Below are 14052 nucleotides of genomic sequence, written 5' to 3'. Positions count from 1 at the left end.
TCCTTTGATTGGTCACCAAATTGACTACTTTTCGCAAAAATTGAAACCATTTTTCATTGAAATATTTTCTTATTTAATAAACAAAGATATAAATTAATTCCACTAAAAAAATTATAAACATTTTTATCTACTAGATTCTTTTTAATAAAAATGGTAAAAAATCAAAATTGGGTGACTTATGTATAAACAATTTGATCCACTGCCCTGGTGAACTGCAGCTGATTGATTAGTACCGAATAGGTTTCAGTAGCTTCACTCTGTATGGCACGAAAATATTTGTATTTTAAGTACGAATTCGCAGATAAAACCGCACCATAACAACAACACCACCAGTTAAAGACAACAAATTCGAATCACGTCGAGCATTAAAAATATTTTTACGGATTCCGATAACCAGAGGTTATCGCGGACTTACCCTTAAGTAATAATATTTAAGAATCTTAATGCAACTGGCCAGAATATTCGACACGACACCTCCAAAACGAACGAACTGAAATGAAGCTCTGGGTTGTTCTCGTGATTTTTGCTGCCTGCTACTACCAGGCCAGCGAGGCCGCACCAGAAGTCTCGGAGGTCACCAGAAGAATCCACGGATCTTATGGGCCTTTCAGGGACTTTGCCAGAACAGGTGAGCACAATAATTTTCTATTATTTAAAATTTTCAAAATACAAAATGTAATTTTCAGTAGACGTCGGTTGTTTTATAGTTTATAATAATATTTGGTTTGTAGCATAAATTTATATCCCGAGTTTTTCTAATGAAATAAATTTTTAACCACGCAGAGAAATATTCTCAGGTTAACTTTTTTTTTTGTAAATGTGTATACTTGTTTTAATACTATGAATTAATTTAGACTGAATTTTGTATAAGTACGATATATATTTGAAAACTGTATATATTATTATTTTTCAAAGTACTATCAATCACTGGCGATAAAATGAGATTTCTTTTAATGCTATAAAATCGAAGGTTGTCTAGCCAGACTATGCGGCATGAATTGAAATAATTGATGATCGGGAGGTGCAATATCTGATTAATATACCAACCAGGTTAGGTAAAGATTTATCAGCCGTAAGTTTCAATTATCATTCGATAGCTTTCATTAATGATTTCTTCTTAAATATGAAATTATTCCACAAGTTCCATTTTCTATTTAAATTTTAATTTTATTAAATTTTTAAAATAAAAGTTAGTTTTGCCCTGCTAATAACAAATCAATTAAAAAGTCCCCGGCCTACCATAGTAAAACACATTTTTTTGGCAAAATTAGTTTTTTTTATTCAACATAATTCCATTCAAGGGTGATACACTGATTATAGTGACAACTTTTCGATACTACTTTTGTAGTACGATTTGTCCTTTGCTTCAAAATATTCCTAAGTTTCGTCGATCACCTCTTCATTCGACGAAAATTTCATCTCAGCGGGCATTCTTTTGAGATCTGCGAACAGGAAATAATTGCTGGGGGCCAGATCTGGAGAATACGGTGGATGAGGAAGCAATTCGAAGCCAAATTCATGGATTTTTGGTACGGTGCATTGTCTTGGTGAAGCAGCACTTACTTTTTCTTCAAATGCGGCCGTTTTTCGGTGATTTCGTTATTCAAACGGTCCAATCATGCTATGTTTTAGTCGCTGTTGATGGTCCTTTCTTTTTCAGGGTAGTCAATGAAAATTATTCCATGCGCATCCCAAAATACAGACGCCATAACCTTGCCAGCCGACTGTTGCGTTTTCCCACGCTTTGGAGCGAGTTCATCGTGTGCAGTCCACTCGGATGACTGTCGATTGGACTTCGGAGTGAAATGATGGAGCTATGTTTCATTCATTGTCACATATGGACGCAAAAACTCAAATCTTCAAACACTGCTCCGAATCATCAACTCGTCGTTATTTTTGGTCAAAAGTGAGCTCGCGCGGCAATCACTTTGCACAGAGATTCCTCATACCCAAATATTCCTGAATGATATGATGTATACATTCAGTTGATATTTTAAGAGTTTCTGCTATTTCATTCAATTTCAATTTATGGTCATTCAAAATAATTTTGCGGATTTTTTAAATGTTTTCGTCGATAACAACCTCTTTTGGGCGTCCGCTGCGTTCATCGTCTTCGGCGTTTATTTCGCCACGTCTAAACTTAGCATACCAATCCTTGATGGTTGATTTTCCTGGTGCATTGTCCGGAAACTCGGCATCAAGCCAAGTTTTTGCTTCAACAAAATTTTTACCTTCAAAAAGCAATATTTAATCAACACGCTAAATTCTTTTTTATCCATTTTTTTTCACAATAACAAAAGTTGCTTCACTCAAAATGCTATAATTCACAGACTATATATATACACGCATCTTTTGAAGGTTAGGGTTAAGTAAAAAACATGGATTTAATTCTAGTAGCGCCATCTATGTGTCCGGTCGGGGACTTTTCAATTTACCTGTTATGTAGATAGTCGTAAGTTTATTTTTTTGAGTGCAAGTTAAAAAAGGTTCGAATTTTGGTGCAATTAAAACATTGTTTGTTTTTGTTGAACAGGCGTAAAACTTTTCATAAATGGTAATATATACTGAGCATGAGTTATGAGTTATGTATTGAGTAGTTTTACGAAACAATACAATTTTATGTAGACTGATGTATCTATTTCTTCAAAATGCATACTTGTTTCCCTCACAACTTCTTCATTTCAGTCCTTTTTGGTACGCAAATAAGAAATAATAATTAGTCAGCTTTGTTAAGCATGGTGGATGCATAAATAATTCTAACATCAATTTATGTAATGAACTGATGTCAACAATATGCGACATTAAATATAACACATGGGCTGAAAAGTGTCGGGCGTAACAAAGAAAACGCATTATTTTTGTTCAAAATTGGCTTATTCATCAACATAATCACCATCAAGAGCCACACAACGATTCCAGCGTCGCTCAAACATTTCAATATCACTTTTGTAGGACGATTTATATTTTGCTTCAAAATAGGCCTGTCACCAGTTGCAGTCCACACAGAGGACGATTGTTTTAATTTCGGAGTGGAGTGATGGATCCATGATCCACATCCATTGTCACATATCGACGTAAAAATTCCGGCAACCAATTAAAGATGGCCAAACGCTGCTTAGAATCATCAACATGTTCTTGTTTTTGATGAAACAGTGAGCAAACGCTGCACCCACTTTCAACAGAACTTGCTCGTAGTGAAATGCTGCTCCAATATAAAATGAAAACGTTCTTTTGATATCTTTATAATGTTAGCTAACTCACGCAGCGTCACTTTTCGATAATTGAAAACGATTTTGTGGATTTTTTTTGATGTTTTCTGGTGTTACCACCTAATTTGGAAGTCAACTACGTTCTACATTATCGGTGTTCCTACAACCACGTTTGAAGTACGCAAACCAACGTTTTATTGCTGTTTTTGATGGAGCTTGAACGGTATTTTTTCCCATTAAGAAGCAGTGTAAAATTAAAGCGCGAAATTGTTTTTGATCCATTGATTTAAAAATAATAAAATTAGTGACACTCTTAGTACAAATAACTCACAAACTTAAGAGTAGAATGTCATGAAATTTTAACAGCTTTCTTTTGAAGGTATTAACTGAAAAAGCGGTGAAGGCAATAAAACTAGTGCCATCTATGGGTTAGGCCCGAGACTTCTCGGCCCATGTGTTAATTGCAATAAAGCTTTTACACTTTAAATGATTTTTTTACTAACTTTAGTATTAAGTTTTGTATCCTAACCTACTTATTTAAGTATTTTTAGGTAATTCAGCCTATAAACTTTATGTTCCTCAGAACTAACTATTGTTGTTACGTTTAAAGAGAAGCAAAGGGTACTTTAGACCAATAGCACAACAGTGGTTGCTTTAGGGCAACTTTGCATACATTTGACATCCATTTTGAATAAAGTTTTAGTATTTTACGTCCGATTTATTTCAACTTTTGATATATTCAAGATAAATTTAAAGAAAGTGAAATAATTGTCTATTCGATCTTTGACCAGATACATTATACGCACCATATCTACACACCCTTTAATTAGTATCAAAAATCGATAAAAATAATCGTAAACTCTTTAATAGCGGTCATTTGTTTTCCACGGCTCTCTTGATTTTCTTCGCCGCTTCCACGACTTCTAAGATAAATATCGTTTGATGTCTTTTTGTTTGTTCCACCGGTTGTCGCTGGGCTGCATTTAAAATTAAATTGTGATTCATTGACAATTTTGCCAACGCACTTGCATCACAAATACAAACAACGTTTATCATTAATAAGTGACTCCGAGCGACCCTACTAGATATGAAGGATGTCGAAATAAGAACAGTTGCGTGAACACAAGATTCGTACCTTCGATTAGAATCGTTACGTATTCACGCACGTCGTTACCAAATTGAGGAGAATTCCCCAATCTAGGTATAAATCAATACAGACGTTGCAGAGCCAATTTTTTGTCTTTCTAGAGTTCAACAAACAAGAAAACTTATTCCATCTTTAAAGGATACTCGGCGAAAAAAACAAAAATAAAAATCGATGGTGGTTATTCGCTTCTGTTCGGTAGTTTTGAATACTTTTTAGCTGAATCAAAAATCCGGGGACAAACATCGCTCGTGCTTCCTCGAGACGCAATGTCTCTTCGAATCGACGTCGAAGAGGAGGAGATCGTGGAAATTGTTTCGAATCGTATTATGTGGCCCGAAGTTTCGTGGGAACTCGAACTATGCCGGTTATTTCGGCGACCTAACTATGTAGCAATTTGTTTTGAACGCTCGTCTGTCAAAAAGGCATCAACTTCCGAGGTAAGAGAAAAGTTTATATTGTCGGGCATACATGGGGTAATACTAAATTTCAACAAGACAAACAGTTCAGTCGCTAAGATATTGTTTACCTCCAGTAAAAAATATTAAAACACAATGTATTATAAAATATTATCAAAATAATTTCCAGCTATATCTATGAGTACGCTGGGTAAACGTATTTGGCAAACTTCAGCTGTAACGATTTAATTCAGCAATTTTGGTTTCTTCTTTTTCGTTTTTGATTGCTATACCAGTACTAAATCCATTTTTTGTCCTTTGTAACATGGCATACACTGTGGACACTTCTTTTTGCCCACATAACAAACATTAATAAGTCGTCCATAAAATATGCAAACATTTCCCAAAAATATATTCAGTAACATCTGGTTTTTTCGAAAGTTACGCTTTATACATTTAAATTTACTATTGGGTGTTATCTTGAACTTCCTTGATTACTTTGGACATTTTAATCACTGATATGAAAATTATTACTAGAAGACATTCAACCAGTTCTATACAATAGAAGTACTAAATACACTCATAAGTCTTCTGACATTAAAATTACTTCGAACAGAAGATAATCTTAAGAATTCCTGGATGATATTGAATATTCAGCGGGATTCTCTTGACGAAAAATAAACCTTGCTAGCAAATTACATGTATGAAATAATTGTATTTCAATCAAATATTTTCCATTGATGTCCATGATATTCTGCCATTATTTTTGCCGCCACTGATGATCGATGATCAAAAAAATTATTCTTCTCCAAAACAATCAAAAATCATTTCTCAACACATTTTTCGCTATCTTCATAAGACTGAATGTTTTGTGTAGATATGTTACGTGTTATAGATCAAAATAAGTGTTAGAAAGGAGATTTACTAGTAAGAACAAGGGTTTCTATATATATAGGCGTTATTAAGCTCCATTTGACGTTTCCATTTGGAAATTTTACCTTTATAACTATAACCTTATTTTCAGAGTGTTTTGTTATTTGAGTATAATTTGCATTGGTTACAATAAGCTCAAGAACGAAAGTTGTGAAGGTTGTCCAAAATCAATTGTTGTACTAGAAATCATTGATGCTTTCAGTAAAATGTTCATCGTTATCTGACTCACCATGACATTGAGTCGTCTTTAGGCATTAATATCGATCCATTGGCAAACATCAATGGATATTAGATGAACATTTAGCTGGGAAAGAAATTTATTCATGTTAGATACGGCATAATTTAACAATAGTTCAAAAAGATGCTCCTGTCAACTGGAGCAAAGAAATGGTCAAGGAATACGCGATACATCTAAAGCTGTATGAGCTGTATGTGTATGAAAAGGGACATTCTTCATAATGACAATGCAGGCTCTCACACACTGGCTAAAACAACTACTTATTTGATTTTACAAAAGGCCGAATTGATGGATCATCTTCCATACAGCTCTGATTTGGCACTAAATAACTTATTTTATCTCTATAAGAATGGAAAAGCCTATGGATGATCATGGAGAATATATCGAAAAACAATAAAACCATTTTCCTTAATAAAATACTGTACTTCCATTATTAGGCTTATTAAAAATGGACAAAAGGTCTATTTTTAAAAAAGGTGTATTTATATTATAATTTTTTTAAAAGGTATATTTCAGAAAACATGTTATGAATGAAAGTTATTTTACTATTATTACCTTATCTTATGGTACTTTTCAATTCATTAAAGTATAAAACATTAATGATATGTCGCCCTTTCAATATCGATGACTTATCATCTATATTCCTCAATGACTTTATCTTAAAAGTGGATATATCTCTTCTAAATATTTTGATTCATGAAAAATGATATCAAATTAATGAAACTGATTCACATTTGAAATTGTTTAGATACATATGTAGGGAAAAAGTAACTTTGCTTTTAACTAATTACTATTACCTAATCTATTGTATTTTTTAAATTATTATAGATACAACATTTTACATGCAATTTTTTTTATTAAATACATCTCACATTAGATATGCTTAGTACTATCTTAATTTACAAATTAATTTATTACTACTGTTCTGTTGTACTTGCATTAATACACAAGCAAGGCGAGTACGAGTACGAACTAAAGTTAAAAATACACTTATACACTAAACAAGTTCTTGTGGTTTAGTTCGCCTCCTGCTTGTTATCCAGTAGCTGTATTGCTTCCACGTTGCTATGATTTAGCAACCTTATTTAATATTTCAAGGCGAAGTCTTGGATCACTTCGTGTACCCAGTTCTTTGTTTGTTAGTTGCTATAAGCATTGGTAATTAATAGTAGAACTTTGTTTTGGGTGCGTTGGATTACTAGTTGGTTTGATATCTTAGCGCAACCCCATAGGTGCAAATTGGCTTTATGATTGACTTTCCGACTAACAAGTACAGTTGCTTGACTTTATGTCTAATCTGCTCTACTTTTTGTCTAACATGATGTTTCCAGTTTAATCTACCATTCCAAGCTATTTGGCTGATTCTACTTGAGGAACCTGGCATCCATCAAGTGATATAATTAGGTTTTTGTTAATTCGCCGCAACGCAAAATTATTGACATTGACAGATTTGGAGCTATTAAGCTGTATTTTCCAGTCTCTAGTCCATTTGTAGATCTTGTTGATCGCTACTTGTACTTTTTCTACTGCCATAGACAGAGATACATCTTTCGCCATGGTCGGCAAATGTTCCAAGTACTGTTTCTCTTGTTGGGATATCAGCAGTATAGAGCAGAATAAAAATATGATTCCAGCAGTAGACAATAATTCCGCGGTAGGAATTAGCTCATTTTGTAGATTAATTCCAATGCCGTGCCCATTCAAAAGCTTGTGAGACGTCCAGGAATATTACAGGACAGTATTTCTTTTCTTGGAAGTCCTTTTCAACAACCTCTGTTACTCTGTGTACTTGGTGGATTGGTGACTTCGAAATCTAAACTGGAAATCTGGTATTTCTACAAATGGTTTAATACGTTTTAGTAGAAGTTTCTCAAATAATTTTAATATCGCAGTACGTAGCAGCGAAATAGTCCTGTAAGATCCATTTTAAGCACAATTATTGGAGCAACCTTAAGATATGCTTCAGTTTCAAACAGGTATTGCATATATATGTTAACATGATTATAGCTTTTCGAACTCTTTTAATAACCCAGATGAAATATTATCAATATCAATCATATTTACAGCTACATCGGGCTGATAGAGGATTTATATCTATTGTAGATTCTATATCATTCGGCTGGAATGCGTTAGCTAAATGTTCTGCGAATAATTAATCTTTTTCATCGTTGTGTCAAACTCATTCATTTTGATCATTTTTAATGGGCGGTACTCTAATAAACGGTCTTTTAAATTCCCCAGTTATTTTATATGTCAACATCAATATAATTTTATTACGTTTACCCTTGCAAAATGACATATCACAGTACTTGATATGAACATAACATTTAAAGGGTCTGACGCAAAATGTTTTGATAATATTATCTTGTTTCAGACTGCGATCAACCCATAGAGAGCAAATGGACCAAGTGTCCTGGAACCTCGCCGATCTTTGCCTATCACTGGAACCATAAGCTTAAAGGTTGCGAAAGAGCCATTTACAAAGGTTGTGGAGCAACCAGAAACAGTTTCGTTACAGAACGTGACTGTCAGAATCAAGCTGCTAGCATTTGTGCAAAATAAATTTTTGTTTGTAAATGTAGATTTGTGATTAAAATTAGCTTCCGAAATGTGTAAAACTTGATAGTTTTAATAGAATAACAGCGTACTCTCTAAATTTAGTCCCTCATAAAAGTAATTTTTCTCAAAATTAAGATGGGATTACATGAAGAAATAATCACCGAGATTTTTAAAATTAAAAAATGTTGCAAATAAAAGACATCTAATAGGTACATAATGTACAATGTCTAGTGTTGAAATGAATGTACTATTCTTGATAATTAAAATCGTCATAAACGAAATTTTCATTAGATCAGATATTTATTGAATAATGCGTTGATAAAATTAAACAATTCTGGATGATAAAAAAATAAGGTTAATATTTCAAGTTCATTAGTTATCTCAGTTCACTCCTATCTTCGGTTATATTAAATAACATATTACGTTTTTTATTATTTTATATCTTCACTCTCATTATAAGGACTGCTAATTAATATACAGTCTGATCAAAAATAGGGCCAATAAATTTCCACCCCAACATATTTTTCATTAAACTCTTTACTAATATCTAAAGATCTATTAAATTACATTCTGTTTTCTAAAACTACCTTATAATACATGATAAAAAAGAAAATTAATTTTGAAAACTAATCAAATATGTTAAAAATATATTTAAGGTGTTAATTCTAAATACACAAAGTAAACCCAAGCCCTTCTGCGCTTAGGGCTTGGGTTTTAGGCGCTAAGTGTATATATAAACATAATATTTCAGAGGAAATTGTTAGTCTGGAAAATATCCATAGAAAAATGTGCGGAACAAACATAGGGATATGCATTTCTTTGAGGGATGTAAGTCCTCATACACTGTTAGGGAACATAAAATTTAAATGGTTTATACATAGCTGACGCAGAGGTATAATAGAACTTTCAGGCATTGCTTTAGCATTTATAATATAATTAAGAAAGATTTGTTGTTTCAATTTCTGTAAGTAGACGATACTTAGATATTTCACTTTTGGTAAGATGCTAATAAAAGAGTGTAAAAAGAGTAAAAAATATATACAGTAGATCAGATAGCTGAATAATATGATCACAAAGTATTGCGTCTTCCACACAATCACTGCATATTCAATCCAATCGAATTGATATGGGATGTGGCAAAGATTACAATGAACAACTAGGCGAGAAATTATTCAGAAAGTGAAATGTAGTTACGATTCAATTCAAGGGCAATGATAAGGTGATCAGAGTGAAAACAACTAAAGTTCTCTATATATAGTTAATATGGGATAACTGTAGAAAAATCTATTGTAGAATGCGAAAGATTTGTATACATAGATAGATATCAAATTGTTTATAATTATGCATCAACAACGTTAAAATACATAAGAAGAGAATACTAACTGTTTTACAAATATAGTAAATACATTAATTTATCAAGAAAGGTAATAATTGAAGAAACTAAAGAGAAAAACTATCGAAGGCAACGAGAACTAAACATAAAAAGGTAAAAATGTTCTATAATTAAGTAAAGTACATTGCCTGGATATAAAATTGTTAATTAGATGAATTATGCCCCCAGGGATATCACTACAAACAAACGCGTTTAGAAATCTTAGGAGGTCTGGAAAAGAGTTCAATGTAAACATAATAAAACAGCTCTAACTTACCAACTATTGTGACTGTATTCGTATTATTTTCATTATTTTATTTGTATTATAATTTTGTTAATTTTTACATTATATTAGACAAAAAGCAAAACACATTAGAACCAAAATAAAATAACTATACGGATTAACCCGAAGATACTCTCAACTTGATCTAAAATCAAAAAAAATTGGTTTATCAGACACTCATAAAGTCAATTGGACCTAAGGGGTGCAAATATGGGGTTTCACTAAAAATTCAAATCAACTAGTCATCAAACGCTGTCAAAACAGTGTTTCGATTATTTACCAATGCCTATCGCTACGTAATCAACGAAGACCTGCACGATGACCTGGAAATCAAATGGATTTGCGAGGTTATCCAATATTTCTCCTTAAAAAACGAAAAAAAAATATTAAATTACCAAATCATACTAATGTTGAAGCACTACAACTACTGGACAACGCGCAGAATATCAGAAGATTGATTTATTTCGCACTCGTCCTGCTTGTGAATTAATCCAAATACAAATGAAATGTAGTAATAATTAATTTATAAATAAGATTGTACTAAGCATATCTAATAAAGATGTTATCCAAAAAAAATATTATAGCCAAAATAAAATTAATTGCGAAGGCAATATTGCGACGTTTTGACGTAATAATTTAAGATGATGTGTGTTCGCTGTTTTATTGGATAGACTATAAAACATATGAGGGATCCATGATAAGTAAAGAGAATATGGGAAGGAAGAACGGGGAGGAGAAAAATCAGAAGGCGGCTTAAGCGAACCTGAGATAAATTTATCAGAGAAATATTTCGGAAGAGAGGAAAAAACCCCGGTCGAAGCAACCAGACTGAGCTGAGATCGAAAATATCGAAGATATTTATAAAAACAGACGAAACACTAAAAATAACACGTCTACACCACTATGGAGTATGAAAAGCGTATTTTGATATGTTATCAAAATTACGCCGATCATATTAATGGTTACTAATATTTCGATTCCCACGCTAAACATTGATATACGACCCTCATTCTAGCTCACCCCGTATTAAATCATACATTCGTCTATCTCTACACTGGAATTATGACTAAAATAAACGGATGCATACATCACATCTGATCAAGAGAAACGATCAGGCACCGAGACAAGAAAACCGTACAAAGATGACCTCTAAATCGCCTGCGACGGTTTCAAAAATAAGAACGTAATCCATAGCCGGCGGGTTTGAGACATGTCTGTCTTTTGTTTGTTGTTTACATAATTCACTTATCGCGATGAATACAAATCCTGAAAAGCGAACTGGAGGCGAACAAAACGTACATATGGCCGGTCCGCAGTCCGTCCGTGCAGGAAGGCAGGACCGAGCTGCTGTTTAAAGTCGTGAAGGGCTCTCCTATTCCCGTTTGATGTCATGTCAAGTCGGCCCTTAAAACCTCTCCCGTTCTGTTTTTAAAACTGTTGCGCGATCCACGTTGGCTCTGATGGCGTTTTGCATCACGTCGGCCGAGGCGTAGCTGAAGAGCTAAACTTGAAAAATGCACGATCCGTTCTAGAGGGAAAATATCATTTTTAACAGCATAAAAGAGCGGTTTTACTACTAAAGCTGTTACTAAATGAGATGATTAATTAATCAGAAAGTATTTTTGTTACAATTTGATGTGATACTGTGATAAAATAAACATTAGATAAAGACGATTTAATAAAGATGACGTAAGTTACAGAACATTCCCTTGTTCCTTCAAATAATCTATTTCCCATAAAGTATTTGCTATTAAATTTTATTTAGTACAATATTAACCCTTTCGGACGCCGAGTCCACTACAGTGGACATTTCATTTGGACAGTGGAATTTTCGCACAGCTCAATTAGGCCCTGTAATTTACTTTCGATGTGAAAACTAGTTAGCCACACAGATGGACTCGTAGTGAGTACGTTATAGCGACCGCTACGACCCTTTAAGCCACCAAAACAAGTTCAAAGGTTGGCATCAGCCTGGTGGATTGGTACCATCCGGTTTCCGGCTATAAAAGACGACCACGATGACGTCTCTCTCTCTTTTCTTTTCTCTATCCACTTGTAACAGTAACGCTAGTGGATTTGTACTATGTGGTTCTCGGCTATAGAAGACCACCACGACGACGGCTTGATCTTTTTCTCCTTTTTCTCTACCCCTTGTAACAATAGCACCTTAACCTAATCTATTATCCAGTTCATCCTCCCATCGAACACATGTAGTATTTAACACATGAAATAAAAAAGTGTTTATTCAACCAGTGCTTTCAGTTCCCGTGCGAATTTCTCCCACAAAATATTAGTGAGTGTTTGGACAAACAATCCCATCGACAGCCATACATTCCTACAATTGGTGACTCCGACGTGATGCAAGTGCCTAACAGAGAAACCAGCTCAAGAGAAACCACTCGACAGGTGCTCGACACGTTCATGGAAAGATAGCACGAGGTCGAGGTTATCCTACGAGACCAACGCGATAGACGAAGACCACAGAAGCCCATCATGCATAACATCAACACATGAACACACTTGCATGACAAAACGGGACACGTAAGGCACCACAATTATAAGTACTCCAAATCAAATTGGAACGCCCCAAGACCAACGACGTCCTGCTATTCCTTCGATGGCAGCTTATCCCGTAAAACTTCTGACGAAGGTTGGATCCCCATCTCATAATCAGCTCCTGGGCGATTGATGGCGTGATTGCGGGGTGCGCTCAGGAACGTGCACCACCTGGAGGTACGTTCCACGGCAGCTCCACTAGGAGGGGAGTAATTTAGCGATCGCTACGACCCTTTAGGTCACCACGCATTCACCTACATCAAGTTCAAAGGTTGGCAACGCTGGTGAATTGGTACCATGCGGTTCCCGGCTATAAAAGACCACCACGACGACGTCTCGCTCTCTTTTCTCTTTTTCTCTAACACTTGTAACAGTAAAACTTCCATAGCGTTTCCGTACTTCCTTTACCTAAACTAATATCCTGTCCATCATCCCGTCGACCATACGCATCATTTAACATCGAAATAAACAAGTTCTTATTCATTCAGTGTTTTCTGTTTCTGTACGAATTCTTTCCACAAAATACTAGTGAGTGTTCGGACAAACATTCCGACCGACCAGACGAACATTCCTACAACGTTGGTACAATTAGGGACATCTTTAATCATTTTATTGAAGTTCCGCTCGATGTTATAGACACATGTTTCGTAGTTTGCGATCGTAACGGAACACACGCTTGAGTTTGAGTGTTAAAAAGTGAAAATATTGACAGATATTGATCTAATTATTGACAGAAGATGAGTTAATGAATGAATCTAACGTTTGCAATATATATAAATTACCTAGAATATGACATACCTCCACAACAGTCGATTTTTTTAATGTCCATTGAGGTGAACAAATATTTTTTGGGTCTATTTATCGACTTCTTTAGATTTTCTTGACTGACGAACAACTACTATAGAAGTATTATCCGATGATCATGTTAGGTGAGAACCGAAAAATTCTTACGAAAAGCTGACCGATTCTGAAGCCGAGTCTGTGAAAATTTGTTTAGATGTATCAGCTCGACCACAAACAATCAGATCGTTTCTGGAAGGTTAGATCACTTTATGATGCAATTAGAAACAGGTGTCTGGAGCTTCCCTTAGAAACAAACTTATGTAATAGATGTGCAGATTGTACCTTTCAAAGGACAAGTAAATATAAAGCAATATGTAAAAAATAAGCCCAAGAAATAGGGAATAAAACTATATAGTCTATTCAAAGTACATAACATACGTCATCTAAATTTGTGACTTGCATCAACATTGAGTTTAAGTTCAATTGATATACGACGATACGATAAATAAAATTCTAATCTAAATAAAATAATTGATCAAGTATAATCTATTTTAAAATACTACATCTAAAAACTACA

The 14052-nt window shown here is 34.2% G+C and overlaps 2 protein-coding genes across 15 annotated transcripts in view; one reads left to right on the top strand and one right to left on the bottom strand.

Annotated features, from left to right (window-relative positions):
* Efa6 (Exchange factor for Arf 6) overlaps nucleotides 1-14052 on the bottom strand; it is a 112459-nt gene that overhangs the window by 41080 nt on the left and 57327 nt on the right. The gene's annotated exons all lie outside the window — the stretch shown is intronic.
* Nucleotides 447-8540, top strand: LOC143190714 (uncharacterized). Its single transcript, XM_076395224.1, has 2 exons — nucleotides 447-628; nucleotides 8297-8540. The coding sequence occupies exons 1-2, from the start codon at nucleotides 496-498 to the stop codon at nucleotides 8482-8484; spliced, it is 321 nt and encodes a 106-aa protein (XP_076251339.1). The 5' UTR covers nucleotides 447-495; the 3' UTR covers nucleotides 8485-8540.

Source organism: Rhynchophorus ferrugineus, unplaced genomic scaffold (assembly GCF_030347505.1).
Source record: "Rhynchophorus ferrugineus isolate W39M unplaced genomic scaffold, kcgeb_rfMv2 rfM1, whole genome shotgun sequence".
In the NCBI taxonomy this organism is placed as follows: Eukaryota; Metazoa; Arthropoda; class Insecta; order Coleoptera; family Curculionidae; genus Rhynchophorus; species Rhynchophorus ferrugineus.
The sequence above is the reverse complement of the archived record's forward strand: the minus strand, read 5'-3'. Positions and strand labels throughout refer to the sequence as shown.

Excerpts from the sequence above, each read along its gene's own strand:
- LOC143190714 (XM_076395224.1), top strand. The coding sequence starts at position 496 with ATGAAGCTCTGGGTTGTTCTCGTGATTTTTGCTGCCTGCTACTACCAG. Across the intron at positions 629-8,296 it reads CAGGGACTTTGCCAGAACAG|ACTGCGATCAACCCATAGAG; the intron begins GTGAGCACAATA and ends ATCTTGTTTCAG.